This window comes from Rhopalosiphum padi, chromosome 2, assembly GCF_020882245.1.
Source record: "Rhopalosiphum padi isolate XX-2018 chromosome 2, ASM2088224v1, whole genome shotgun sequence".
Lineage (NCBI taxonomy): Eukaryota > Metazoa > Arthropoda > Insecta > Hemiptera > Aphididae > Rhopalosiphum > Rhopalosiphum padi.
In genome coordinates, this window is record NC_083598.1 from 70,378,645 (window position 1) to 70,396,346 (window position 17,702).

At 24.7% G+C, this 17,702-nt stretch overlaps 3 protein-coding genes across 5 annotated transcripts; 2 read left to right on the forward strand and 1 right to left on the reverse strand.

Moving 5' to 3' along the window:
* Positions 1–1,799: 1,799 nt before the first annotated feature.
* On the reverse strand, positions 1,800–3,711 carry LOC132922176 (uncharacterized). Its single transcript, XM_060985540.1, has one exon. It carries the CDS (start codon positions 3,103–3,105, stop codon positions 2,311–2,313), a length of 795 nt encoding a protein of 264 aa, XP_060841523.1. The 5' UTR covers positions 3,106–3,711; the 3' UTR covers positions 1,800–2,310.
* Positions 3,712–6,131: 2,420 nt separating this feature from the next.
* Positions 6,132–10,579, forward strand: LOC132922314 (adenine phosphoribosyltransferase-like). 2 transcript variants are annotated; one of them, XM_060985773.1, is made up of 5 exons: positions 6,132–6,286; positions 6,785–6,918; positions 8,442–8,679; positions 8,760–8,838; positions 9,857–10,579. In XM_060985773.1, the coding sequence occupies exons 2-5, from the start codon at positions 6,824–6,826 to the stop codon at positions 9,991–9,993; spliced, it is 549 nt and encodes a 182-aa protein (XP_060841756.1). In that variant the 5' UTR covers positions 6,132–6,286; positions 6,785–6,823; the 3' UTR covers positions 9,994–10,579. The 2 variants fall into 2 exon arrangements, with proteins under 2 accessions (XP_060841756.1, XP_060841755.1); XM_060985772.1 differs by lacking the exon at positions 6,132–6,286 and having other exon boundaries at positions 6,323–6,918.
* A 3,675-nt stretch (positions 10,580–14,254) lies between these two features.
* On the forward strand, positions 14,255–17,443 carry LOC132922343 (adenine phosphoribosyltransferase-like). 2 transcript variants are annotated; one of them, XM_060985818.1, is made up of 6 exons: positions 14,255–14,395; positions 14,506–14,691; positions 14,755–14,903; positions 15,438–15,675; positions 16,462–16,540; positions 17,241–17,443. In XM_060985818.1, exons 3-6 carry the CDS (start codon positions 14,812–14,814, stop codon positions 17,375–17,377), a joined length of 546 nt encoding a protein of 181 aa, XP_060841801.1. In that variant the 5' UTR covers positions 14,255–14,395; positions 14,506–14,691; positions 14,755–14,811; the 3' UTR covers positions 17,378–17,443. The 2 variants fall into 2 exon arrangements, with proteins under 2 accessions (XP_060841801.1, XP_060841800.1); XM_060985817.1 differs by lacking the exon at positions 14,255–14,395 and having other exon boundaries at positions 14,439–14,691.
* The last annotated feature ends 259 nt before the right edge of the window (positions 17,444–17,702 follow it).

Here is a 17,702-nt window from a genome sequence, read left to right on the forward strand (position 1 = left end):
GGTTTAGTTTATAGGAAAAAAGCACCTATTATATATTTTATAAAGAAGAGTATTTCCTGTGCATTGACTGGATAGATTTTTAATATTTACATTTTTTATAAATGTAAGCATGTTTTAATTTAAAATAATTTAAAATAATTAATTTAATAATGAATATGTATATGTATACATTTTTATAACAGTTGTATATTTTTATTTTTCATCATTAAAATTTTAAGTAATAAAGAAAAAATAATAATTATATGATTTAATAACATTTTTTACACTAGAAAAATATTTATATTAAAAGGCGCCAATTTATTTTGTGCTTAAGGCGGCACAATGGTTAAATCCGGCACTGACATAGGCCCAGGCTCAAAATTTTTTAAGAATATATTATTTTTAAAGCAAATAATAATAAATAGAAACAATTACAAAAGGTTAGAGAGGAGTTCGTCAGCAAGACGTCCAAGACGCATCATTCTGTAAATTGGGTGGTTACGAACGTAGTTTGTACAATATGCGACGGACTGCAATAAAGGGAGTGTAAGTGTCGTAAAAAAAACCTTGAAGTTCACTTGAGATAGTAGTGATAAATAAATGATTAAATAGTTATTAATTATTACACGCCAATTATAAATTTAAAAAAACACTTTTAGCAATTAGCATTTAATATGTTGATTACAAATTGAAATAATAAAAAGTCTATAATGACTAAGACTGTAACAATAATAAATAAATAGTATAGATAATAATTAATATAAATAGGTATATATAATTACAATAGCCCAATTTTCTTATCACTTAGTTGTTTTTTTGAAAATAAAAATTGTTTAAGCAGTTTCGTATTAATTTAAATTACATAATATTTCATACATTTTCGTGGAAAATGAGGTGATACTGATAATTGAAGTAGAAACTAGAACGTGTTTTATTAATTTATTCATATAAATTACATATATTTAGTTATCACTTATTATCGAGCCATCAAGGTTAGTTATTTTTATAAAATACCTAATGTCATTTTTTTACAAGTGTTAAAAGAATATTGATGGGTCTGTTTTTAATACAAGTACCTAAAGTTTTAAATTCTAATGTTCTATAATATAACTAATAGGATCATTTATTGTTATACCAAATTATTAAAGTATTAATTAAGATTTTTCATTCATTTATGTAGGTTAATAATAACTACAGTTTATATTACATAAAGACATTAAAAAATATAATAGTTTAATACATTTTTCATACAGTTATTAGTTGGAATATACATACCTATTCTGTAATTTGTACAATAAATAGTGTTTTTTTTTTAATATACATTGAAATTATAAAATATACTAAAAAATTGGTACCTAATATTATTAGAAAAATTAAATAATCCATTTATAAGGTATTAGATGAAATGTGTCCCATTTATTAAAAATATAGGTGATTTGCGTGCTAGTGATATTTTACTACCAGGTCAATAGTGTCGCTATAATGCTGATTTAGGCGATTTAGCCTATTTAGCGTTACCCAGAAGACACCAAAATAAGGAGGTTTGTACCTACATTCTTTTAAAAAATTAGTTTTGTTTTACATTTATATTATTATACATAGTAGGTACATACTGTAGATTTTCATATTTTAAATTAAAAAGTAAAAAGTATGTCATTTTTAAATGTCGTTTAATAAAATATAGAATAATCATTTTTATTCTTATATGAATAACAACTATCGTTCTGATTTTTTTCTTTTAATTAGATAATTGCAAATTATTATTTAATTAGAATATATTAAATGGCGGGTAATAAATATGAAGAGTAAAAAATTACAAATGAAAAGATTATCATATATTTATTCAATTTAAACATAAATCACAACATAGGTATATATATATATAATATACAGCATAGACATTTAAATAAAATATAATATGGTGATAATATTTAAATAGACTATTTTGCGTACATGGTAAAGAAAACTAGAAAATATTCACAAATTACACAAACATTATACTCATATTAGTCATATTAATACATAAAAATCAAAAATGTAAGAAACATAAAAATATTTCAATATTTGCATTTACAATGAAAATTTCAATATGATAATATTATTACCTTATGCGTTATATATTCAGATTAGTATATAAATAACTATTATTTTTATAATATAATTAGTATATTATTTAGTTATAATAACTTATTAAGTTGATTAGTATTATTATGTATTTAATTAATTAAATACATAATTTAACAAATCTTATTGGAGACCATTGAACCTTTAAGTCCTTATACGAAAAAATATATCAATTATCAGTACCTATGGATAATGCAATATATTTTTTTAATAATAAGAACAGCAATAACACCACTGACCAGTACAAAGTGAATTAGCATGCACCGAATGAAAATGATATGAACTACATCTTTTATCACGATCTTCAACTTTTGAAAAACATTCTGACCTCCTACATCCGTCCATGCAATTTATATTTGTTGATGAATTTTCGGGACGTTTAAAAATGTCGATCAAAGATCTTTTGCGTTTTGTAGGATATACCTGATCTACTGTCTTACAGGGTGTGTTAGGTGGTGAATTTATCGTCCCTGCAGATCTTAGGATATTTTCATTTTCATCCATATATATTGTGTTTATGCGTGTTGGCCGTACATCAGTCATGTTATGTGTGTATTCGAGTTCAGCTATATATGTTATTCGCGAGTGTTCAGAAAGTAATTTGGCAAGTTTTTGCTCAAAATTACTGTTATTCAGCCTTGACTTACAGTTTTGGTTAAGTGGAAATACATTCAGAGAATCATTTGATCCTCCGAGAGAATGCGCTATTATATGTTCTTTATAATCTCCTCCGGTTTGCACATGTAAATCATTATCGTAATGTTTTGTCTTATTCTGTAAAGTATCTGCCGAAATTTCCACGCAGACATATCTTGTTCTACCATGACAATCTATTAGAAATTCGTTTTCGATTTTAAAATGGATGAGTGCATTTGATACAGGTAAATTAATTCTCGATAATCCCGGTATTGTTGAATATGGAATTGATTTAGGACATTGATAAGCAAAACCGTGATATACTTTAAAGCTAGTAATTAATAGAATTATTGTAAACTGAAACATGTCTATAAGTGACTTATTTACTACTACGTTATAACAGATAAATTATATAAAATAGGAACAACAATTCCATAAAAGTGTCGGAAATATATTCAATTGCAATTGCTTAACCTCGTAAATTTATACAAAATTACAATAAATACATAAGTAATAAAAAAAAAATTCAACTATGAGCTTGCCTTATACTGTTGAATTGACGATAGCTGGTATTGTGAACTGCAGCTTGAATGATATAATTGATGGTTTGTAGCATGAAGGTTTTTTTATTAAATGAAGTTCAGCGGTATTTTTCCTGAATTGAAGTGCTCCAGGATCAAAATCGACCACAAAATTAAATTCTTTTTTTGTCTGCATTCGGAGTTGTTTTTGTTATCTTGATATCCCAGCTTCAGTTTACAGTTTGAAAAGTATAGGCACCAAATAAAATAATACGCAATTTGCACGATGTATTAAACATTTATTAAATTATTAAATGCACACTTGGCTTAATAGAAAAAGTACAACTGTCATGCGAATAACGAAAACACTAGTATAGATATGCTACTGCATGCATGTATCAATTTTCATAGTATTGAATTTGTTACTTAATGGGCAATGGCCCATATTTATTATGTATGTAATATTTATACATATAAAATAGATCTAGTAACCCATTAATATGACAGTAATTATGGTTTGGTTTTTTTTTATACAGTACAAAAGTAATTTATTTGTGATAAGATATTTTATGGGAGACACTAGTAACAAGATAAACGGCATTATTAATTAATAATTTAAACAGATCTGTTCTCGAGAACTTATTTTTGTTTAATTTGGAACAATAACATAATAATAATGTAATAATAAATGGATCATTATTTATATAGTTAATGCATTGCTTTACTTATTACTAATGTAGGTACCTATTTAACTACTTATTTGGATAGTTTAGTTCTTTAGATTTAGTACATGTATTTAAGTTGTATATGTACAACAAATTCTTAAAATATTGCTAATGGCGTATACCGTATTAAACCGTGTATTCTGTAATAAGTGTAAGAATAGGTACATATTATTATTTATCTTCCAAGTTTGCAATCGAAGGGCGAATATATTAATTATATTTATAATTTATTTGTTTATAATTTAGGGAGTCATTTATTTTTTGAGTTACATCACGTACCTATACAATAAGCAAGTAACTAGGTATTCGTGGTTTAAAGTAATGTGAACATTTGAATAATTAATATTATTTTAAATTTTAAGCGGAGCATGAATGTATTGATTTTACAAATTACAATACAGGATGATTCTTTTTATTATGAAACACTCATTATTTCAAAAATTATTTATGTTTTTTAAAACATTTTTAACATAGTTTCAAATTGTTAAAAAAACAACGTTTTTATTAAAAAATTATATTTTTAAATATTTTTTATCCTTATATTTTTTAAGTTTTTTACTTTTTTGAATGACAACAAAGTTTTAATTTCATATTCCAAAGCAGAATAATTTTCTGAGTATTTTGATACATAAAAATCGAATTTCTGGGCGAGTACTTTATGAGTTATAACTTATAAGTATTTAAAGTTCTGTTGCGCGGAGTGGAGTGGTACGGGGTTACCCCGCAAAATGTTTGTCCACTACTCCGCTTGTTTAAACTTTAACTGTATAAGGTATAACTCATAAACTACTCGTTTTAAATTCGATTTTTATGTATCAAAATACTCAGAAAATTGGAATATGAAATTAAAACTCTGTTGTCATTCAAAAGAATATTTAAAAATATAATTTTTTAATAAAAACGTTGTTTTTTTATCACTTGAAACTATGTAAAAATTTTTTTTCAAAAACATGAATACTTTTTGAAATAACGAGTGTATTATGATAAAAGAATCACTCTGTATATATATATATATTCTTTCATTACCTTTTGGGATAGTAAGAATATTTTGGATTTTAACATTGAGTGTGGTTTCTGATATAAAGTTGGATATAGTTGTTATTTTGGCCTTTGGAGTAAAAATGCCTAGTAGTTACTTTTAAAAATAACCGGTAAAGTAAAATTAAAAAAAAAACAGTTTCCCATTAACCGACAAATAACCATAGATACTTAGATATTTTCATAAAATATTTGTCTTAGAATTTTATATACGTGACACATTTTTCAAAATATTTGAATCCTTTTTAAGCTATTTATGAATATTTTGACATTGTTTTAGTTTTTTTTTTTTCTATAAATGATAATGATAATCTTTCGGTCGGGCAAAAACCCTGAAAATGTAATTAAAATACAAAATTCTTCATAAGTTATTCATATACAAATTAAAAATGTTATTTAAGGGTAAATGGTAACTTTTATTGTATATTAATATATTTTATTAACATAATAACATTTTTAAATGCAATGTTTTCAGCCTATATGAATTCAAACTGCCGAATTAAAATATATTTAATACCAATAATACCATTGATTCACGAGTGACGACCGTTTTCGCTAAGAATTCGTGATTTATATGTAATGATTTATAGTACATTTAAGTATTACACATAAGTCATAAGTACATTACAGTGATTTACTCAATGACAAAGTACCTATACTTGACACTTATGTTAAGTGGCGTATAAAGAAATTAATTTCAGGGGGGGTTAAAAAACAATTTCCATTCTTAAATTCCAATTAATTATACAATCAAAATCAATGCCCGTACCAACCATACATTTCAGGGGGGGATTTGAACCCCTAAAACCTCCCTATATATACGCCACTGCTTATGACCAACTGTATAGCAGAGTGGTTACTTACTTTCCCTCTTTATTATATTTAAAAACTATTTTTATTTTCAATTGATAGCGCGTTATAAGATCACGACATACCATACATTCAATTAGTGTTAATTGTTCTATCAGTAGACGGTAGTACAATAATTGAGTGCATTTTTTTTATTCTACAGGTTATTTATTTGTATTCACTCGTATACACGAGTATATTTATTGTACATATTGTGATTATTATTATTATATTGTGAAAATTAAACTGATAATGTGATAAAGGTTCAAGATGGTTTGTGGTTCAACGCGCATTCATGCAGGACCAGACGTCTGGCTGTTGTATATAAAAAAATAGATAAAGTTTATCTTGTATCTACAGTTGCCGGTTAAAGTGGTTAAACACAACAAACTTCAAACAAAACAAAATTAACAGGTTTATATTTTAGTCTTTAGTTCTTATTCAAAACTCATCAGTCCTAAATCGTCAATTCAATTAGTCAATGGGTGCACATAGTTGAATCATCTGTTATTACTAATATTATCTTAACATATCTGAGAATTATGCTGTTCTATTTTATACATCATAAATAATAAGATAATATTATGATTGTTTTGACTTTTAAATGCTATGAATTACGATTGAATTGAATTTAGAGATAAAATTCCAAAATACTAATCACGTATACCGTTAATTGCGTAGTTATTTTCTTAGTGATATTGTAATTTGTAATCGTTAACCACAATAGTACAATACTACATTATTATTGAGTTTGATTTGTTTTTATATTATTGTATTTCATATTAAAATTTCATCAATTGCTATCCAATTCAAATACCAATAAATACTAGTCAGACAGTACTCGCATTGTACGGAGTTCCATGTAGTTTTATTTAACTATTTAATCAACTTTAATACAAACAATTATTTTAGTTACAAATTTTGGGTTAAATAATTTTGAATATTCAAATCATGACATCAACTAACACATTGGAGGATAACATCAAAATGTTACATCAATATATTGAACATTTTCCAGACTTCCCTAAACCAGGAATTTTGTATAAGTAAATACATTTTATTTTTGTGTATATATTTTAATTATATATAAGAATTTTTTTTTTATTAATTTTATGTTATTTACAATCTGATTAAATTAAAACAATAAGCAAGTTTGATAGCTAGGAGAAATAAAAATGAATACAGATGAAAACTTAGAGAGGGAACCTTCATTAACAACTCCTCAGAATTGATCAAGTTTTTTCTTTAAATTTTTAGATCTAGTAGATCTCTTTGCCAGATACGTTTTAGATGCCGTTGAACATTACCGGAAAGGGAAAAAGAAGACATATTTTTGATAATGGGGTTGGGATGGTTCAATGATTTAGAATGGAATGACTGTGGCAATTTGGAGATATTTATGGAGAGATTTGTTTGTTATAAACCAGGGAGCTCCCGTTAGAATTTTGAGGCAAATAGATTGAATAGTTTGGAGTGGGCATTTGTTAAAAGGTTTGATCGGGCCTCAAATTTGAATGTCATAAGTGATATTGGTCAAATTATATCTATAAATTAAAGTTCTATACTTGAGACACATTTTGGATTTAAGGAGTGTTTTTAGCAGATGAAGATGAGAATTTGCCTACTTATGTTTAAATTTTGTTTTGGTAAGCCTAAGTGAGGCGCTTGTCTAGGATGATAACCAAATATTTTTTTGAGGAATGGATTGGGTTTGGGTTTTCATTAATCTGGAGTTGGGGACATTCATTTCGGCTCAAGGTAAATTTAATTGTATAGATTTTTCTTTGTCTATTTTTATTTTCCACTTTTTTCCTATTGCGCAATCTTATTTAAATGAGATTGGAAAATATTTACTGCTATGGCTGGGTCTTTGTCAGATGCTAGAATTGCAGTGTCGTCAACAAATGTGGCAAGTAGTGTTTAATATTTTAGAGGTGAATACATTTAATTCATATTCAGGTATAAAAAATATAAACACAGGAGTCCCACAAAATAGAAATCTTTTACCTGCACTCTATAATGTATTCATAATCTTATTAAACAAAAAAATTTCAAATATATTAATGCATTTGTTAAATAATATACCTCTAAAGGTAAAATTGATGTTTTTTGTTGATGCTTTTTTCTGAAAAACAAAAAATTATTGTATATTTTATATAGTTTCCTAAAGTTAATTCTACTTTGAATTTAAAGGATAACTTATATTTTATTATTTATTTAAAGTTTAACTTTACAAGAATTTAAAAAATATATTCATAAATATTAAAATAAATAGGCCTCATAATGTATTATACAACTAAGAACAAATAAATAAATAATTTTAAGATACTAAAAAATATTAGAAAAGTTTTATTGTTTCTTTATAAATTTGAAATTTAAAAGTTGAAACAGTACATACATTTTACTTAAGAGCTAATTTTTTGAATATCACAGTTGACAATTTATCAATTTACAAAAAATTCTAAAAATGGTAAGATCATAATAAAAAAATGAAATTATCTTAACATTAAGCATAACTTAAAATATTTTAAATATTATAATTTACAGAGAATATATTTTTATTTTGTAGGGATGTATTATCAGTGTTAAATCATGGTGATGGAATACAATTGTTGGAAAAAATATTGAAACAAATTTCCAATCATCTGCGTGGTAAAGTTGACTGTATAGCAATGTTGGAGACTCGTGGTTTTATTATTGGTCCAATACTTTCTTTACACCTTAATGTACCATGCATACCAGTCAGTAAAAAGGGAAATTTACCAGGCCCTGTTATTGAGTTACCATATATTTTGGAGTATGGAGAAGTAATTAGTTATTATTTTATATTTGTATAAAATTGATTTGTTTAAAATATATTAAGACAATTTTATGTATTTATATTCAGGATATTTTGACAGTACAATTAAATAGCATCATAAAAGGACAGAAGATATTTATAGTGGATGACTTTCTTGCAACTGGAGGTATAAAACCTATTACTTATACAATATTAATTTGTTTGAATTATAATAAGTTAAAGTATAACTACAAATTATGATAGCACCATTTTAATTTATGGGTATAATACATTTAAATTGATTTATTGAAGTACTTAATTAATATTATAGACAATATTAAATATATTTTTCTTTTGTTTGAATTATTCTCATTACATGACACGGTATTTTTTAGAAATATGTTTTAAAATACAGAATGTAAATTTAAACTATTAACAGTTTTTTCACAAAAATGTTAGCCATTAGTTTTAAGTTTTAAAAAATTTGGCACTTGCATAGTGCTCTATTATTTTATCCACCCATCCGTCAAATTTTTAAGGTAGTTCAATTGAACTACCTGCAATGGGTGTTAGGTGCTATTGATTATCTATTTATACTATACTTAAATGGTTTAATAATATATTATAATTCAATGGCAGACTGTATGGCCATATTGTTGTGTATACCAATAATTTTTAACCTGGAGGGTCACAACTCTTTTGGTAAAATTTAGTATATTACGGGCAGTTATTAAAATTATATAAATACATTATTTATTTCTAACTTATTTTTTTTTTTAATAATATCTAATTAATGAATAAACTATGTAATATTACAGTTATGTGCATCTTAATTTAGTATAATTTAATAGTAATTCTTTTTAATATTACATCATAATAATTAAAATGTTAAGATATTAAACTAATAAATAATGGGTATTATTTTTTTTTAGAAAAATAATTAAAATATGTAATTGAAATTTTTACTATAATAATCATTTGCAATTTTAAAATATTAACTTAATTATTTTAGAACCACATAATTTATTATTTTCCAGTATGGTTTTTTTGATTTAACTTATCTTATACTATTAAGTAATAACAGTTTCTTAATAATAAAAAATAATTCTTTATAGCACACTATACATGCTGTTTTTAAAAAAAATAAATTATAGACTATAGTGTTAGTATTTAATTAAATTAAATACATTTTTATTTTTAATTAGGTACATTAGAAGCTGCTTCAAAATTAATTAAAAAAGCAGGTGGAGAAGTCGTACAAGGATTAGTATTAATGGAAAAGTGTGAATTAGGAGGACGTAAAAGATTAGATTTTCCAATAATATCATTAATATCTGAATAATTATTTGCTGGCAACAAATATACTATTTTTTTTTTGTATTTTAATAATATTGTAGTATTATAAATAGCTATTAATAAATTATTATTTTATATATAAAAAAAAAATGTATCTGTGATGTTTATATTCCATAATATTGTTGTCTAATAATTGTATATTTTTTTTGTCCAAAATATCGATTGAATTCAAATATTTTTTCACACATTGATGAATTATAATTTTAAAGATTTACTTAATTATTTAAAGTGTTTTCAGTGTACAATACACAATACACTGTTTGTTGAGTTACAAAATTGTTAATAACCATACATTTTTTATTGTTGAAATGTGTCCAGTGCTCTTGTATATATACTGTAATATTAAGAATTCGAATATTCCATTATTATAAATCATTAAAAATTATACTCGAAAGAAAAAATGATTCAAATCAGAATTTAAGATTAAAATATGCAACAGATAGTTAGTTGTATTATTGATAATGGGACTGTTTAATTTACTTACTAACTTAATATATTAGTATACTAAAAATTATTATTAAATAATTATGTAAGTGATGTTAATTTCATTGAATATAAAATAACAAATAACATATTGTATGAGTAATTTTGTATACAAATCCAGACAAGTTTTTGCAGAATAAATTATATTATATCATCTATTAAGTAGTAAACAAAAAACTAAGAAGAATTCTAAACATGAGTATTTAAATAATAACAATATACTAACACAATTTAACTAAAACAGGTTACATAAAAAAAATGTTTTTTTATGATATAATATGGTTTATTTTATTAAATTTTCTATGAATTTGACATTTAAACATTTTTACCAAACCTTGGAAGCTTGGATAGGTGTAGGGGCAATGTTGGTATGCGAATATGTATGTAATGTTTGGTAAAATATTGTAGCATATTATATCCATGTTAGAAAACTTTACAAACTACATAATGTTTTAGCTCAAAAGTATTTAAATACTTATAAATAATAAAAGATTACTACATAAGTACTTGTTTGAAGTACATTTGGTATCGATTTACCAACTCTAAAATACATGAAATTTAAAATAAATGTTGTCATTAAAATATATACAATTCTTAAAAAATGATAATAAAATAAAAATACAATTTTTTTCTTCAAAAATGTTTTTTTTATCTTTTATAACTTTAAATTAATAATAATTCTAAGTTTTACTGTTATCCAACAAAACCTTGAAAGCTACTTTTTTTAAATACCTAATATATTATTTATAAATTTGAAATTTTGTTTTAGAATAATATTTTTAGAAATACAGGTGGTATATTTAAGTATCTACATTAAATATTTGTTTAATAAGTTTTATCTTTTTTTTAATTATTCCAAAACAATATTTTTTAATTATGTAATGATTATGTATTCATGACTTCATGTCTTAGTTTTTGAATGATAACACACATATTTAATGTGATATTCAGAAACAGAATACTTTTTGGAGGAATTAAATTTACAAAAATTATATTTAGAATGCATAGTTATTTAGTTATAACTTATAAGCTCTTAAGTATTTTAAGTATCTATAGATAAGCTATATGCAGAATAGTCGTACGAGTACACTCGTACAGATGCGCTAGGTGCTACGTAAAATGTTGGTCTATTTCTCCATTCATATACACATTAGATACTGATAACTAAAATAAGCTACTTGTTCAACATTTTATATTTTTAAATTATAATTATAATTATTAGAATTTCTATCTCATGGTGACGAGATTTTAGAATATGAAATTAAAAATTTACGTATGATGTCATTCTGAAAATTATAACGAAATAAAAGTAAAAATATTTATTTTTTTTTGAAATATCTTTAAATTACAACAAATTATGAAAAAAAAACATTTTAAAATAAGTAAAAACTTTTTGAAATAATGAAGGCACTTAAAAAAAACACCTAGTAGATATCAAAGACGTTATGAACGATTTTTTTTTGTTAATATGCTATTAAATTGAATATTTATTAAAATGAATGCAAATTTAGAATATTACTGAGTAATGACAATATTTTATGATTTTATTACTACACTTTTTAGATTTGGAGTGGAGCAATAATCCGATAAATGAATTGATTTTATCAAAATATGTTTTTTTTTGTATTAACGATAAGTTGTGAATAAAATGCATCGATTTTTAAAAATTGGGGTGGTTTTGGATATAAAATTAAATCTAGTTTGTACTTTGGAGAGGTAAAACTTAAAAATCTCTTAATATGTACTTTTAGTACTGGTTTGTTATAGCCCCGCCGCGGCGAGTGAAAACTTTATAGCCCCGCCACTCAGGTTTGTTATCGCCCCGCCATTCATATATAACAATAAATACATCGTATATAAATATAAAATAATGAGACGCAAAATACGTACCATACCTATTAGGTGTCTATCATAGGTGTACATCACAAATAATCAATAATATAAAGGAATGTTTTATAGTTAGTGTGCCAAATAGATCAGAAATTACATTGATACCTATTATTAACCGATATATTAGACATGGTTCTATAATTTTTTCTGACAGTTGGAAAGCTTATGCTAATTTGCAACAACATGGATTTCAACATAATCAAGTCAATCATAAATATAATTTCGTGGACCCTAACTCAGGAACCCACAAAATGTTGAAAGAATGTGGGGTTTGGCCAAATGGGGCAACAAAAAATGTAGAGGGACGGATAGAAATTTTTTAGACTCGTACTTGGCAGAATTTATGTGGCGATCAAAACTGAATAATAGTGATCCGTTTGAAACTATTTTAAAAGATATAGCAGAATATTGGGAATCACATAAAGCATAAACATTTTTAATTATATCATTGTTTTATATTTATTATTATACAATTGTTTAATATATTTATATACGATGTATTTATTGTTATATATGAATGGCGGGGCGATAACAAACCAGTACCGTACTTTTTTTATAATTGAGAAAAACAAACATTCAAGAAAAAACGGGAATTTTTATGCAAATCAACAATTGTTTTTGTTTTATGTAACTCGAATATGAATAACCGTTGATACTTAAAATTTTTACCAAATGTTTATGATATTGTTTCTTATTTACGATACAAAATTTAAATATTTAAAATATTTCAACTATTTTCTAGCTATTTATAGGTATTACGACTAATATAATCTATCTATATATATAAAAATCTAATGCTGTTTGTTAGTCTCGCTAAAACTTGAGAACGGCTGGACCGATTTAGCTAATTTTGGTCTTAAATTATTTGTGAAAGTCCAGAGAAGGTTTAAAAAGTTAGAGAATATGAAAATGTTCGGAATTAATTTTATTATTTTCTGTAATCTTTTCGTAGAGCAATAAATGAATTGTATCGATTCACACTGATCGATCAAAGTCTAAAATAAATAATAATGTATTGTGCTTGTGCCTATAAGAAGATGTGGTCAAAGTTCAAACTATAAGCAATAGGCTTTCTATAATGTTTAGATTACTAGATTGGATTTGGATGACAGGATGAGTGAAGAACGTGGTCTGTTGCAATAATACAATATTAAAATTAAAATCATTTTAAACTATATTTTTTTGTTTGGCGTTATCTATGAATTATATATGACTTAAAACGGCTTTTGTGGACTCGTGGTTGTTTTACTCTGCGGTAAAGACAGTATAATACAGTGTTTCAAGTATTTTAACATCGATATACATATATATCTATAATGTATATCTATAACAGTAAAATTATTAAATGATTTTGTGGAATAATTAATAATTAATGTTATTAAAAAAGGGGAAAGTAGGTAACAACTGTTCAGCTGTATCTACAGTTTTTTAAGTATTGGTGAGTTAGGTACTGCAGGCACGTATACAAATAAATGTCGTGGGGGTGGGGGGGTTACAAAATATAGCAATACAAATTGTGCCGCAACATTATAAAACAGTTTTTTCCTCGTTACCTCCCCCCCCTGTATACACTCTTGAGGTACTGTATGTGTTAAATTTTAATTCTATGATAAATCATTGCATAAGTGCTTACTAAAAGCATTTTTTTTAAATATAAAACGTGAAGATATACATAAATAATGCGTTCTAGTCGTCCTACATATAACATATTATCACAAAAATAATATAATTTTAAAATTAATACATTCATAGATCCGCAGTTCCGCTCAGAAATTAAAATTGTTAGTGCCTATTATCTATATTCTTATTGGAATGAAAATAATTATCAGTTTAACACGGTATAAATACCTTAAGCGTTAATGGCACCCCCCCGGCCACGGGCCGCCGCCCTTAAAGAAAAATAAACAGTGTAATCGCGCGGAATTGTTTGAGAATTCATGGATATCAGTCACGACTTATGACTCGTGATAGAGCAGCTGCATGCGCCATGCTGTGAAGTAGTACGCCGATTACCGGTTAGTATACAGTAATTTTTCGTGTTGCCAAGTATGATTGAACTGTTATCAGTTATCAATGAGTTGTATTTATTAAATTAAATTTGTTTGTTTTCAAATGTTTCCGAAAGGCCAAGACAGCAAGACCACTTTTACAGTTTTACAGCGATTGATATGTAATTTATCGTCGTCATGACGTGTCGTCATTATTTAAATCCATTAAGATAACATAAACACGGGCGATAGCAAATTGATTGTGAAAACAAACGTTCACTTAGTGATCGACTTTGAGTTTGAGTGGATACTGTCAGCAACAGGTAATTTTCTTTCGGTTTTAACACTTTCAATGGCTAATCATATTTTAACCGATTTCATTTTAGGTTTTTATAGTATTACATTATTCGAGTGTTGAAGGATTTTCATTGAAATTAATTAACATGTCTAATACTACCATTGAAGAAGATGCAATTGCATTAAAGAGTTACATCAAGTCATATCCAGACTTCCCTTTGCCTGGAATATTGTTTAGGTGGGTGTATAATTTTTTTGATTGAGGAATGATGAAATTTCTTTTAATATATTTTGTGTCTTTGGGCCTTTGTAATTATAATAATCTTTTCAAGTGTATAATATTTGTTATCTACTAACCTTGAATTAGTAAAAAAACAATTATTAATATTATGTTGATTTAAAATTAAAATACATATTTAATAAGTACCAATTATAAGATTCAGAGAAAATAATATGATATAAGTATAGAGTATATTATTTGTTACTTAAAACAAATCATTATTGTTGTTTTGAAAAAGATCAGTGAAAAATGTATAATTTATCAATATACATTTTAATATTATGGAATCTATGAAAATATAAAGCTTTTATTACTGATTATTATAATTACATTTTTTTAAATTGTTGGTTAAAAGACTAATTATTGTAAATGAATCATTTAAGTTTTCTATTGTATTAGATATCATCTTTGAATAAATCATTTATAGTTTTCATAGTTTTATAATCTTAAATAATTCAATCTTAACTATGACATTTGCAATTTTATTTACAGAGATATATTCAATGTATTCCAAAGTACTGATGGATTAAAGTTGTTAAGTAATATTTTGAAAAAATATGCGATTGAAATTGCTGGTAAAGTTGATTGTGTTGCCATGTTGGAAGCTCGAGGTTTTTTGTTGGGCACTTTAATGGCATTGTATTTAAATGTTCCCTGTGTTCCAGTTAGGAAGAAGGGAAAGTTACCCGGAAAAGTAGCTCAAATAGAGTATAGTTTGGAGTATGCTAAAGTAATTATAAATTGTATTTTGTCTATGAATGAATTATGAAAATAGTAGGTTTAGTTTATTCAATTGTATTTTATCTACTGTGACAAGTATTGCATACCTATATATTTATTTTTAAATTGAAAAAATATAATATGCCTAATTAATATTGATAATTATAAAGATATTTTCAGAATAATTGTCTTATAAATAGTGATGGTAATAATTTTTATAAACGTGTTGCAACATAAGCAAGCATAATTTTTTAGTTATCATCTTAATTTAAAAGTTTAAAAATATAGTAATTATATGTCCTTTTTAAAATACAAGTCTAGTAAATTAAATTATTAAAACAATAAATTATACACTGTATACTAAAAAATATAGTAGTTTAAATACAATTTCTTAATGTTCTAATCTACATTGCTATTAAAATATTTCCTTAGAGAAAACTGTATCACAAATATTTTACCAAATATTGCATACTATACTTATTAAACATTAAATAGAGATATATTTTAGAACATATTGTATTGTTTGAATTATTAGCCAATTTCAAATTATATAGTTAACATTTTTATTTATATATTTATATAATATGTGTTATTTATTAGATATAACTTTATTCTAAATTTATTTTAAATAAAATAAAAGATAATAATATATTTATTGATAATTGTTAATTATTGTCAAGTAATAATTGTCTTGAAGTATTGGAAAAGTTTATTTTTATTTATTTTATTACTTGCTAATTTAATTTAATTAATAAGAATATTTATTTACAAATTATTAAAATTATGTTTGTTTTAGGATGTATTGGAAGTTCAATTAGATGTTTTAAAAGAAGGAAAAAGAGTTCTGGTCATTGATGATTTGTTAGCAACCGGAGGTATGTAATTAAAATATTAAATTAAATAGTTTATTATCAGGGGTCAGAAGGTTGCACTAAAAAAGTATATTCTTAGCTCTTTAATATGCATTTAAAAACATCAAAAATAGAACTAAAAAATGATAAATATGCCAAATAAAATTGTTAACTAAAATTTTTTAATTTGTTTTTATAGATTATGGTAGTAGGTATTTAGCAACAATAGGTTTTTGGTCCAACTTTGGAATGTAAATATGACGAATCTGATAATTGCAGTAAAATGTGTCTATTATTTTAAAAATAACTAATGAATGGAATAAATCGACGATAACAAATTAACAACCAATAATACACTTACTATTTGAAAATCAAAATACATATTTTCGTTTGCATATTTGTGTACTTTTAGTGGAGTTTTATTTTTTATTTTTCTTATTATATAAAAATATGTCTATAACTAGCATTAGAAACAGTAAATATGCATAAATTAGCAAAATTAAATTTCTTGTACCAGGAAATTGTGAAACAAATTTGTATCTTACTTTTAATGTTCTATGGACTTACCAAAAGTAAGATTAAATGTTAAAACTTCTGAGTCCTGCTTATTATTTATTTTTTACTTTATCTATGATAAATTATTTAAAAACACTCAAATTATTTTAAATTGTAATACACAAACGTGGATTATAAATTATGCTAATTTTACATTAATATTTTTTAGGTACTCTTGATGCTGCTATTAAACTTTTGAGGAAAACTGGGGCAGAAGTAGTTCAAGCAGTGGTTATTATGGAATTATGTGATTTAGAAGCTCGCAAAAAACTTGACATTCCAATTAAATCATTTATTAAATACTAAATGTAATAATATATATATATTATAAGAAAATCATTTTTTTAAATACAATAAATATTTTATAAAATATTATTTTAAATTTGCATGGGGGAGGGGAGCTGAACCTTCCATGTATCCCTAAATCTTTTAAATCATTTATCACATTAATTTTATTATGTATAGAAAATAATATTATACCTTGTACTCAATAGTTAAAAGTTTTAAGAACCTTCAAATAATAATTTTTGAATTACAACAAAATAATTAAAATTGCAATATGTATTTTTGATATTATCAAACAATTGCTACAAGAACAACTTGTAACATTATACTTTTATATTCAATTTTT

Bases quoted from the DNA above. Each gene is read 5' to 3' on its own strand.
- LOC132922176 (XM_060985540.1), bottom strand. From the start codon at position 3,105: ATGTTTCAGTTTACAATAATTCTATTAATTACTAGCTTTAAAGTATAT.
- LOC132922314 (XM_060985773.1), top strand. From the start codon at position 6,824: ATGACATCAACTAACACATTGGAGGATAACATCAAAATGTTACATCAA. The intron at 6,919-8,441 runs GTAAATACATTT...TTTATTTTGTAG, and splicing joins AAACCAGGAATTTTGTATAA to GGATGTATTATCAGTGTTAA. The intron at 8,839-9,856 runs GTATAAAACCTA...ATTTTTAATTAG, and splicing joins TGACTTTCTTGCAACTGGAG to GTACATTAGAAGCTGCTTCA.
- LOC132922343 (XM_060985818.1), top strand. From the start codon at position 14,812: ATGTCTAATACTACCATTGAAGAAGATGCAATTGCATTAAAGAGTTAC. The intron at 15,676-16,461 runs GTAATTATAAAT...TGTTTGTTTTAG, and splicing joins ATAGTTTGGAGTATGCTAAA to GATGTATTGGAAGTTCAATT. The intron at 16,541-17,240 runs GTATGTAATTAA...AATATTTTTTAG, and splicing joins TGATTTGTTAGCAACCGGAG to GTACTCTTGATGCTGCTATT.